This window comes from Oculina patagonica, chromosome 4 (genome assembly GCF_052425735.1).
Source record: "Oculina patagonica isolate OP01 chromosome 4, crgOcupat, whole genome shotgun sequence".
Lineage (NCBI taxonomy): Eukaryota > Metazoa > Cnidaria > Anthozoa > Scleractinia > Oculinidae > Oculina > Oculina patagonica.
Genome location: NC_135761.1, coordinates 16,342,161 through 16,355,425, shown reverse-complemented (window position 1 = coordinate 16,355,425; position 13,265 = coordinate 16,342,161). Strand labels below are relative to the sequence as shown.

At 38.7% G+C, this 13,265-nt stretch overlaps 1 protein-coding gene across 1 annotated transcript; it reads left to right on the top strand.

Annotated features, from left to right (window-relative positions):
* The first annotated feature begins 2,117 nt into the window (after positions 1–2,117).
* Positions 2,118–2,731, top strand: LOC144648186 (uncharacterized). Its single transcript, XM_078507815.1, has 2 exons — positions 2,118–2,127; positions 2,304–2,731. The coding sequence occupies exons 1-2, from the start codon at positions 2,118–2,120 to the stop codon at positions 2,729–2,731; spliced, it is 438 nt and encodes a 145-aa protein (XP_078363941.1).
* Positions 2,732–13,265: the final 10,534 nt, after the last annotated feature.

The following is a 13,265-nucleotide window of genomic DNA, read 5'->3' as shown; positions in this document are numbered from 1 at the left end:
GGATTCAAATATCTTCTTTTTAAACATTTGAATTCCTTCCAGATCAAGAGAGGCCCGCCTGGATCTCCTCAACTGCCCCTGGAGAAACCAGTAATGGAAGTGATACATCAAGCTTGCAGATTACAGTCGAAGCTCTCTTAAGGTCGCGGGGGACACCTTATGCTCATCATTATGCATTTATTTAAAGCGTATGCACGAAGTGCAACGACTGACATCGACAACTTTACAAGATATTTATGACTGGAAAAAAATATGAGCGCGTGCGCGTGATTTGATTAGGCATGAATAGATCGTGCTAGTAAATTCAGGAAAAGTTGCTTCACAATAGACACAAAAGTTGCTCTAAAGTTGCTCAAATATCAAAAAGTTGCCACCAAAATTTAGAAAGGTTGCTCTCTAGAGTCGTTTTGTTTGTTTGTTGCCATTTACCATTTTCATTAAATATTCTTACAATCATTAAAAGAGGCCAAAAATCCATTGTTATGCTGTGTGCTGCTCACTAGTATTTTATTTTAAAAAAATTAAAAACAAATTAAAATAAATAAAAGAAAAGAAAAGAAATAAAGTAAAATAAAACCAGTTTTAATAAAATTCTTCGAAATGAAACGACCTTTTATGGTTTTGATCAGTTTTATATCAATTTGTTGCTCAAAAGTTGCCCTAGGTTGCTGTTACTACAAAAAGTTGCTCAAAAGTTGCCGAGCACAATCTATTTATGCCTAGATTTGATGTGTTCGCGTGCATGTTTACTCAAAATTGACGTATGGATCTTAAAAAATTCTCCTTTTTCCTTACATTCTAAAACAAAGAAAAGTGTTAGAACTCTAAAGGAATTTTAACCAATTTACAGCAACACTTAGCTTTATGAATTTATATAGATTGTAGGAGGAGTAATCACAATAATATTCATAAACAATCGTGTCTTTTTTGAAACGCATTGTTCTTACAATTAAAGCATGGAATATAATTATTAATACTGTATTACCATAATTACATCTCTCTTTGGAAATCGTGTTTTGATCGGGACACCTTCGGAAATATCAGAGTTTGGACTTTTCCGACAATTTTGTGGCAGAGAATTCAGCGCGGATACAGAACTTCATGACCTACCACTGCAGAGAGTTAAACTAGGAATACTGTAGTGTGTCATAACAGAAGCGGAATTTTAAAAGAGCGCTTTTAGAAAGAGGTAGAAGGCATTAAAGTCAAATTTTCGCATTTAAACCATCATAACTTCCTGGCAAACTTAAAATTAAAAAATCCGCTTCTGTTATGACACACTAGACTGATCAGTTTTTGCCAAGATCACAGTGTGCTGTCTCATAGTCGATCCGTAAACTCTGCCACCAAATCATGTATCTCGTAATTTGTCACTTACGAGGCTATATCACCGCCGTTAAGTACAATCCACCAAATAAAAGATGGTAGTCATAATCTTTCATCATTTCTTAAGGTCGTTGTAAAATGTAAGCTTAATCGCACCCATAACAACCGAAATATTAGCCTTTTAAAAGATGCAGGACAAACAAAATTTCGCCTCATGAATTTATTCATGCACAGGTATCCCCCGCGACCTTAACGGACACTCTCGTAAGCGAACAGCTCTACTTACGGCCGCCTGGTTTGAAACCCCGTTTTAACTCCCATACAAACTCTGTATTTTTACATTCTCATAAGCGGACATTCTCGTAAGCGGCCGCGGACACTTTCAGAGATTACGACTTAGACTTTTTCTTTGTTTTTAAGCTCCCGTAAGCGGACACCCGAAAGAAAATCCTACTAACAACCTCCATATCTTGTTATTATCAATCAAATTCACATCGCCGTTTGTGAAAATGATTTTACAGTAATTACATGACCACATTTCAGTGCTTGTTTTGTCGTCCACCTGGTTATTGTTAGCTGGGCAAGCTCCCGTAAGCGGCCATCTATCCCCAACTTCTCTAGTGGCCGCTTACGAGAACCATTCTCGTAAGCGGCCAGCTCCAGTTACGGACACTTTTTTCGCGTCCCGAGGGTGTCCGCTTACGAGAGCTTCGACTGTAGTATTTTTCTGCGTTTGACTGTGGAACTAGCAGGAAAATATGCTCTCGTCGGTATCTTATGTTTGATTAGGCATGTGCGCTGGTATGTAGGTAATTAGCCGGAGTATTTATCTAGTATATTCGGGTGTGATGAATAGGTCTTTAATCTCGGTCTCGCAAACTCAGCGTTCGGATTTTTGTTTGTTTGTTTTGTTTTGTTTTTGGTTTAATTTGGTCATTCTTTTGTGTGTGTTTTCTTTTTCTTCTCTTATTTTGCAGATGTTTTCAACTCTTCTATGTGGACGGACCTTCAGGCAGCTGTTCCCGAGGATGATGATGTTTTATCTTCTCTTGCGAATTCTCTTCTAGACGTGGCTTTGGCTGGCAGAGCTCCTAGTACTTCGTCTAAGTATTCATCCACCTACATAAGATGGAAGTCTTGGGCGCGAGATCATGGCTTGTCTGCTTTCCCTGCATCTCCTTTTCACTTTGCTCTTTATTTGCGTCATTTGATGACTGAGGCGAAGACAGCGTCCCCCCTGGAGTCAGCGGTTCACAGCATTGCTTGGATTCATCAGTTGGGTGGCGAGTCCTCTCCAACGGGGCATCCTTTGGTGAAGAGTATTCTTGCTGGTGCGCAGCGTTTGTTGGCCCACCACACAAGCAAGAAGGAGCCAATCACTGTCTCAGTTAGAACAATAAGTTAGCTGCAAGGCCGATGCGATGGCCTCTTTCTATAATATTCGTTCTGTTGTAATTTGTTTGCTAGCCTTTGCTGCATTTCTTCGTTTTGATGAGCTTGCTAACTTAGTTCGTTCTGATGTTGAAAGCAAGAGAGACATGTTACAATTATTTATTGAATCTAGTAAGACGGATCAGTACAGGGATGGAGCTTGGGTTGTTGTAGCTTCATCTGGTAAAGTAACTTGTCCTGTAGCTTTGATGAGACGTTATTTAGACAGGGCGAAGCTTTCCGATGACAGCCCTTGTTTTTGTCAATTATCGAAAACCAAGTTTGGTTATTAACCTGATTGATTAAGGGAACTAGTGTAAGAAGCGTTTTAAGACATTGTGCCTGACATTTCCGCCATTGGTACGCATAGCCTCAGGAGTGGCGGGGCTACTGCTGCCGCTAATGCTGGTATTCCAGACCGTCTCTTTAAGCATCATGGCCGCTGGTCTAGTGATTCGGCTAAGGATGGTTATGTAAAAGACTCTTTGTCTTCTCGCTTGTCAGTATCTAAGTTTTATCGCGTTTGAGTATTTTGTAACTGTCTATAATTTGGTTTAATTTGTTAGTTTACGTTTTTCTTTTGCACTATTATATTCTGTATTCTTTAGAAATAAACCGAACGCTTGGCTTGAAGCGAGCCACACCCAACGGTTGTGTGTGTTTTGTGTTTGGTCAAACTGAGATTTAGAGGAGAGTGTGGAAGACCAAATGAATTCAATTGATATTTAAGTAAAAACATTTATAAAAATATTTGTATACCTGAAAGTAATTTAAAATAAAATCAAAGTGGCTATTAGCTACTAAACTCGGAAAAGTTATTATAAAACAAAAAATTTAAAACAACAAACTGACAAATAAAGGTTTGCTAAAACAAATTAAATGATGTCAAACGTTCCACACTTCAGTTCACTTCACTTAGTTTGATTCTCATCTAGCTGCTAATCGAGAGCAGGCCGAATGGCCAAGAGATAAAGTTTAAACTTAGTTTTGGTCTATTTCAAAAATATAACATTAATACAATAATTCGGCTGTTAATTGACGGTTTTGGAAAACATTAGTTTTAGTTCGTCTGAGAATAAAACTGCAAAAAAAAATCCAGTGCTTGTGTCAGCCTCTCCATATTTTTGTCCCAAAAATACGTAAACAATTCACGTATTTTAGACTGCCATGCTTTTATGTTAAGAGTGTATCCATAAGAGGACCAGGCAACAGGTGATACAGCTCATATCACCGATTTCGCCCAAACTTAGCATAAATGTTGGGTATGGTGAGCTATTTACTGTGACAAAACATCAACTCAAAATATTTTATTCCCTTCAAGTTATGGCAGCTTTTGCAAAAATGGCCATTTTTCACTAATTTATGCATATTTAATTAGCTGACTTTGATTGACCAGTTCTACAAGAAAAAAAGACTTCTGAAAATAAATTTCACTGCATTATATTCTGTGGTTATTAGGCTTTAAGTACAATAATTCACTTCAACCGTCTGATTTGATTTCTTCTCCTCAAACGGTCTTTTGGAAGGTACACATTTCGTACTGTTGGAAATAGCCTTTAACTAGTGCCCAATATCTCCCATGAGCAACAACTTATATACATTATTCTTACATGGGTAATGAAGTCCATCATTAAACTTTACAAAAATGCAACAAAATGTCTGGGGACTTCAATATTTTATTAGTATTGAAGAACTAAACACACGTGACTTAACGATTTCTTGCTATTTCATCAAAATTCACCGAAACACAGAAGCCATTTATTTGCCTCAATTCGGCATAAAATCGGTACGAAATAGCTAATCAAGCATAAATCTATAGATAACAATCAAAATATTGGCGAAGATTGGCAGTTAGGGCATTTTTCGGAGCGTTTTCAGAGCCATATAATTCGGCAATGTTGTGATAGTAAATGTAAAAATAGCAGCGAAAGATTTTCTTCAAAAGCTCGCTCAATTCAACATTTAGGCACATCAAAGTTAAGAAACAAGAAAGTAATACTACATACATGCCACTTATCGACACACAGATGCTTTCTTTTGAAGAATTTGTTCTTCCTCGCTGCACTTCGATCCTTCGATCGATCTCAATTGACATGTACTGTTGCTTTGAGGCGCGATGAACTTAGCCAATACATCGTGGGTCATTCTTCGTGAAAGGTGTAAACAGGTTGTCAATAAAGTCATTCAAAGAGCTGTTTAAAGTTCACGGAAGGACACTTGTCTCAGCCAGTTTGAATGAAATAATTTAACTGGAAAATAAACAGCCGCCATGTTGTATTTGTACTTTTGAGCCTGCCGTTTCAGTCAGCGGTAAAGCCGTACACTTGGGCAAGTACGTAGTGTAGTCATCATATAGTTGTTTTACTAAATCCTATCTAGGGATGTTCATAGAGGGGATACATAGCCTAGCCCTACACAGCTATACACGCCTATACATAGCCCAACACAGCTATACACAGCTATACACACGCGTGTTCATTTGCTTTTCCTCCGCAAATGTTTGTTTTCGTCGGAATAAGTAGCGGATGGTGTTATCTACCCTCTGAACAACCGGGGCTTGATCTTAGCCTTATAAGTAGTGTGCGTTTCTTGTAAAAGTGAGAATTTTTTTCAACTTCTCCATTGAATTTTTTTGATAAATAGTTGAAGAGAAATACACTGGATGCAGTGTAATGTATGCGATGCAATCGGTTTTGATGCTCTGAAATTGAGCTCTGAAATGTCGGAAACCATTAACTAATCAGAGCAAGTTTTTCCATCTTATATCAGGTTAAAACTAGTATGTTTATTGTTTTTTGTTGTTGTTGTTTCTGTCTTTTTTGGGAGGTGGGGGAGGGGGTGAATATGGACATTCGAAGAAATGGCGGTCAGGTTGTCAGCCTGGCCTGTGTACATCTATTCCTTCTGTTCAAATCGTCTATATTATATTACACTTTGGCAGCTAGGAGACTGAATTTGTACCCACTCTCTTTTTCGGGATCCCACAAAGTTCTCCATCTGTCCATTTACCGATAAACGTCATTACTGCAGTTTTATTAATTTGTTTTAGAAAAGGGCTTTTATGGGGACAAATTTTTCCTCCTGAATGCCCACATTGCAAGTGACGAATTGCGGCTTCAAATGATAATTTTCTTCATCACCGACTCAATTTAAGTGGCTATGTGAGTTACAAAGACGCGAATGCAGACTTTTGTAGAGAGCTTAAACCCCGCATTAAAACTAAACAAATTTATTGCAAGACTAGGACTACGCAAGACGGCAAAACTTATTAGCTAAAATATAATGTTTCAACCAGCACAGGTAGTCTTCTGTCTTCTTCGAGGTCAACGCGAGGGAAACCCGTTTTATTCTTTGTTGTTTTCTCTCTCTACATTCACACCTTTATAGATATATGTATATATTTGCTGCGCCATATTAGCCTGTTCCAGGCGTTCGGTTAGTTTGGAACAGGCTAGCGCCATATAGACTGCGTCCCTAAAGGCATTTCGTACGTGAATACTTTGTTCAGTTCAGCACAGACGCTCCCCCAACTAAAGCACTTGCGCAAGAAACGATTACAAAACCTACCTCGCTATCCACCGTATAGTGATTTATCCCGTGGTAAACGTTATTCTCCAATTTTGCTGAGTTATTCATTTTTTCCCATTTATGCCCCGGGGGTAGGGGAATTTGGTCAAAAAATGTAATCGTTATGCGCGGTATTAATCACTATTTCCGCCAGGGGAGGGGAATTTGAACAAGCAATAAAAAAATACAAATGTCTGGAAAGTAACTGGGAGACGTTGACATTTTGATTTATTTAACTGTGTAGCGTCTTTTATGCTAAAAATAATTGTTTATGTTCCAAAATGACGCTAAATGGCGGTATAAAACTGCTCCGACGTTTCGGCAATACTGCCTTCTTCAGGGTGCCACCCCCAAAAAGGCAGTATTGCCGAGACGTCGGAGCAGTTTTATACCGCCATTTAGCGTCATTTTGGAACATAAACAATTATTTTTATTTGGTTGCCGTGCATGCCGACCGTTGAACAGAAAAATCAAGAACTCTGTTTCGGTGAAAGTCAAATGGAACAGTATTTTTTCTGGAAAATCTCTTCGGAGATTGACGGAACGTCAGAAATTTTCTTACCATTTGTAAGGTTTCCCAGTTCTAGTCTCCCATCCTTCAGGTCTCCCACCAACGGAAAGAAATAACAGGAAACTGAGCTACAAATGGTAAGCGACATCTATTTCGGTTAGTTTGCTAATTTTGGAAAGAAGCCGTTCCATTTTTCAGTGGTCATTCCAACCGGTTCTCTCCAACAAATGGTAAGCACCCTAGAGTTCGTTCAGCATCACATTGCGGTAAACACGTCAAGCTGTAGCGGAGGAAATTGTTTTCCCTACGACAATTTGAAAATATTCTCATTTTCATCACAAACGCATCCAACGAACACTCGCGGAGGAAAAGCAAATGATCGCGCGTGTGGTCACGCGTGATGGACGCGTGATGCCCAGTGAACAGCCGTACCGCTGACTGAAACGACAGGCTCAAAGGTAGAAATTCAACATGGCGGCTGTTTATTTTCCAGTTAAATTTATTTCATGCAAACTGGCTGAGACAAGTGTCCTTCCGTGAACTTTGAACAGCTCTTTGAATGACTTTATTGACAACCTGTTTACACCTTTCACGAAGGATGACCACGATGGATTGACTAAGTTCAGCGCGGACTAATGACCTCTACACACTTAAATGGCCACAATCTTACGGCTCTATTCAATACATAAAGCCTCCAAATAATAACAGTACCCTCAGAAAGAAGTCAGAAGCAAAAAAAGGTCGAAAGACCGAACTCAACATAAAACGGCAAAGGTTACAAATGTCACGAACGTAGGAGTCGTGTAGGCCCGTCACCTTTATTTACCATTGACTATTGTTTTATGGACGGGCCCCGTTCTACCTCGTGCAAGCAATACAAACGACTGCACTCCGCAGACATCAAGTAGTGGAAAGATAGAAAAATACGCACACAACTCGTAGCATCAATCCCGTTTATTAGTAGGGGTTTGCAGAACGAACATGTGCTATACAGAAAAAACATCTCCACGCTAAAACAAACCATAGAGTGCTCAAAAAACCTAGAAATATGCCGTCGAAGAAACACACTAGAGCTTCCAAGACAAGAGGATCGAAAAGAACACGACGTCATTGGCTAACTGTGTTAGCCAATAGAAACCAGACATTTTCGATCCGCCCCTGAAGGGTCAACACCACCAACAGTTTGTGCCAAGCCGCAGAATGTCTAACATTCTCGTACATGAACAAGTTGCGCTAGCAACTAAAGAAAACCAAATACCGGCAACTGATGAGATCCACACGGAGGATCGAAACCATGGTCTTGCCTGAACTAAACCATATAGTGGCATATACAAAACGCAAAACAGTCAGCAGGACTTGCGCGTAAAGTTTTCAAATTTATATTTGAATCATGTGGTGCCAACATTACGCAACGAACAAAGGAGGTTAAAAATCCTAAAAATCGAGCTTGAAAGACAGAGCGCTCGATCAAAATAATGCAAGAAGAATAGCCTTTACAACACAGAATGTCTCTCTAAAACCAACTTTCAGCTTTTTCATAGTAAAGCTGAAACAGTCTCTGGCTAAGCCGGACAAAAGATAAATCCGTGATAAGACAATACATCTTGCAACAGTATTGATTAAAATGCCGGGCCCGGCGTCAATAAAATGCAAGTAGTTTACATTTTCACGGAACATTTCAGATCTTGTCCTTCCAGGGCGAACATTTTGAGAGCCTAAAGCATATCTTGCAAATATAATTGAGCCAAAACAAACTGAACTAGCACAACATGTGGCAGAGTACAGATTTAGAGGTGTCATTCAACTCTACAAACGGAAACCACGCAGCGCGGACTAATGACCTCTACACACTTAAATGGCCACAATCTTACGGCTCTATTCAATACATAAAGCCTCCAAATAATAACAGTACCCTCAGAAAGAAGTCAGAAGCAAAAAAAGGTCGAAAGACCGAACTCAACATAAAACGGCAAAGGTTACAAATGTCACGAACGTAGGAGTCGTGTAGGCCCGTCACCTTTATTTACCACGAACGTAGGAGTCGTGTAGGCCCGTCACTTTTATTTACCATTGACTATTGTTTTATGGACGGGCCCCGTTCTACCTCGTGCAAGCAATACAAACGACTGCACTCCACAGACATCAAGTAGTGGAAAGATAGAAAAATACGCACACAACTCGTAGCATCAATCCCGTTTATTAGTAGGGGTTTGCAGAACGAACATGTGCTATACAGCAAAAACATCTCCACGCTAAAACAAACGATAGAGTGCTCAAAAAACCTAGAAATATGCCGTCGAAGAAACACACTAGAGCTTCCAAGACAAGAGGATCGAAAAGAACACAACGTCATTGGCTAACTGTGTTAGCCAATAGAAACCAGACATTTTCGATCCGCCCCTGAAGGGTTAACACCACCAACAGTTTGTGCCAAGCCGCAGAATGTCTAACATTCTCGTACATGAACAAGTTGCGCTAGCAACTAAAGAAAACCAAATACCGGCAACTGATGAGATCCACATGGAGGATCGAAACCATGGTCTTGCCTGAACTAAACCATATAGTGGCATATACAAAACGCAAGACAGTCAGCAGGACTTGCGCGTAAAGTTTTCAAATTTATATTTGAATCATGTGGTGCCAACATTACGCAACGAACAAAGGAGGTTAAAAATCCTAAAAATCGAGCTTGAAAGACAGAGCGCTCCATCAAAATAATGCAAGAAGCATAGCCTTTACAACACAGAATGTCTCTCTGAAACCAACTTTCAGCTTTTTCATAGTAAAGCTGAAACAGTCTCTGGCTAAGCCGGACAAAAGATAAATCCGTTATAAGACAATACATCTTGCATCAGTATTGATTAAAATGCCGGGCCCGGCTTCAATAAAATGCAAGTAGTTTACATTTTCACGGAACATTTCAGATCTTGTCCTTCCAGGGCGAACATTTTGAGAGCCTAAAGCATATCTTGCAAATAGAATTGAGCCAAACAAACTGAACTAGCACAACATGTGGCAGAGTACAGATTTAGAGGTGTCATTCAACTTTACAAACGGAAACCACGCAGCGCGGACTAATGACCACTTAAATGGCCACAATCTTACGGCTCTATTCAATACATAAAGCCTCCAAATAATAACAGTACCCTCAGAAAGAAGTCAGAAGCAAACAAGGTCGAAAGACCGAACTCAACATAAAACGGCAAAGTTTACAAATGTCACGAACGTAGGAGTCGTGTAGGCCCGTCACTTTTATTTACCATTGACAATTGACATGATGTCAATTGAGATCGATCAAAGAATCGAAGTGCAGCGAGGAAGAACAAATTCTTCAAAAGAAAGCATCTGTGTGTCGATAAGTGGCATGTATGTAGTATTACTTTCTTGTTTCTTTACTTTGATGTGCCTAAATGTTGAATTGAGCGAGCTTGTGAAGAAAATCTTTCGCTGCTGTTTTTACATTTGCTATATCACAACATTGCCGAATTATATGGCTCTGAAAACGCTCCGAAAAATTTCCTAACTGCCTTTTCTTCGCCAATATTTTGATTGTTATCTATAGATTCATGCTTGATTAGCTATTTCGTACCGATTTTATGCCAAATTGAGGCAAATAAATGGCTTCTGTGTTTCGGTGAATTTTGATGAAATAGCAAGAAATCGTTAAGTCACGTGTGTTTAGTTCCTCAATACTAATAAAATATTGAAGTCCCCAGACATTTTGTTGCATTTTTGTGAAGTTTAATGATGGACTTCATTACCCATGTAAGAATAATGTAGATAAGTTGTTGCTCATGGGAGATATTGGGCACTAGTTAAAGGCTATTTCCAACAGTACGAAATGTGTACCTTCCAAAAGACCGTTTGAGGAGACGAAATCAAATTTGACGGTTAAAGTGAATTATTGTACTTAAAGCCTAATAACCACAGAATATAGTGCAGTGAATTTTATTTTCAGAAGTCTTTTTTTCTTGTAGAACTGGTCAATCAAAGTCAGCTAATTAAATATGCATAAATTAGTGAAAAATGGCCATTTTTGCAAAAGCTGCCATAACTTGAAGGGAATAAAATATTTTGAGTTGATGTTTTGCCATAGTAAATAGCTCACCATACCCAACATTTATGCTAAGTTTGGGCGAAATCGGTGATATGAGCTGTATCACCTGTTGCATGGTTCTGCCCTGTTGTCTCACGGGCACACTCTTAATTAGCCATTGTAAACTGTTCTGTCAAGGCATTTACCACTTTTAGTTAAACTTAACATGTAAAAACAAGGACTGTTAAGTACAGTGTACATTTAAATTCTATTATGGACCGTTTTCCAACAAATATTCAACAAAAAAGTGTTATTTTCTAAAATTAACAATTAAAATGGTAATTTCTCAACCCTTGCTAGTCAGTAACTGGACTATCATATATCATCACCTGATTATCTATCAGTAGCTTTCTAACTGTACAGTAACAGCGGCAGAGTAGAGGGGGCAGGTGGGTCTGTATTTCCCCAGCCCCCTGATGGTGTTACGTGTATGCCCTGGGGGTGGCGTCTGGCTTGGTATACAACTGCCCCCCCCCCCCCCCCCCCAGCTTTAAAAACCCTCCGCCGCCTCAGCTGTGAAAATTAAGTCATAAGGCATCGACTACTTCCCCGATTTCCTCTGTATCACTATCTGGATCTGTCGGAAACAAGCACTTCCACGACCTCTCCACAGGCAGGTGAACAGTCACGTACGTGCTTTTTGGAACTGCATGGAGTCTCATGTACGAGGATCTACCCTTTTTTGTGTCGTAACTTTTTTATTCAACTGAAATGGCAAAGTATAGCCACACTCTAAATCTTCGATGTTTTGAAAATGGCTATGTTTTTTCAAAACAAAATTGATTGATGTTCAAAGTGTCACTGTTTGGTCAAAATTCAATAATTTTCCAGATTAGATGAATAAACTTTTCATAATTAGTTAGAAGCTAGTTAGAATTTTTTCATAGTTCATAGCTAATATTATATTGAACTTTAAAGATAATTTATTGAATTGAGAATTCTTCCGATGAAACGACTTTTTTTTTAAATAAAAAAGTGAGTGTTTACTTTAAAAAAAGTATACCTGACACGTGCTTTACACACGTCAAGTGCTCATATTGTTCATTTATTGTGATACATTTTAATTATCAAATTCTTTATACTTGCGTGTTATTACAAGTTAGATTTGACCCCAAATCAGCACGATGATAGCACTTTGTGAGCTCTATTGTGACGCCCTATGTTCCCACGGGGGCAAATAGGGACAATGATATTTTGATTGCAAGTTAAGAAATGCTGACTCAGCAGAAAAATGGCAATGAATAGAACAGCCCATGTTGTGCTATACTGCCAAGTTTCGTGATCATTTACCATTTTAGCCATATTTAGAGCACTTCAAAAATGTAGAAAGACTTTTGAGCACATGCTTTTTTATGGTCCGTTATTTTACGCGCAAGCAATCCAACTATCGGAAGAGGTTTCTAAGCTACTCAGGCAACTTTCTTAAACATATTTTTCTATGCACAATTGCTTGTATACAGGCCTTGGTCGGAGAGTTAGGTGGTGCGTTTGACCATGTTATTTGATGATAGTGAAGTAAGTTTGGAGTAGTTTTTACAAGACTTTAACAAAAGGAGATCCTTGTTTATTGTCCAAAGGATTACACTGCTTCAGTTATAGCTGATAAAAATGTACAAGAAGATGGCGAATTGACACCGAACAGATGGGTTATGGTGAAATTTGAAAGCAAAAAAAGGAAAGGACAAGTTAAATAGCCTCTTGAGATTAAAGAACTTTTTATAGTTTATGTTATATTGAACGTTTAAGATAATTTCTTTAGTTGACAATTTTCTAGAATTTTTTTATGAAACGTCATATTTTTATGTAAAAATTAAGTGTATATTTTGAAAAAATTATCACTTTTAATAGTTGTATTTATGACACGTGTTGCACACACATCAAGTGCTCATATTGTTATTTTGTGATAAATTTCATGATACAAACTTTTATTACAAGTTGCATTTGACCCAAATTCCGGGGGGAGGGGTACTCCCATAGATTTCGGATAGGGGTGTGCCGCCAAGGTTCTTAAAAAAGAAAGAGAAAATTGATACCCTTTTTAAGGCACAAAACCGAAAAATGACACCCTATTCAAGGGGAGGAGAAGCGTCTCGTGATGACCCAAATAACGGCTAACCGCGCACGGCAAGACACAAATCTTTACAAAATCGCTTTACTAAAACCTGAACAGAAAATTCAGTTTTAAGAAACCTTTTTTTTTTCGTTTAGCTGGGCGTTTATTTTAGCTAATAGAATTTAGGTACCCTATCTAAGGATCACACCGAGAACACATTGCCAAAAGGAGCAAAAATGATACCCTATTTAAGGACCGAGAATCCAAAAACCATACCCTAT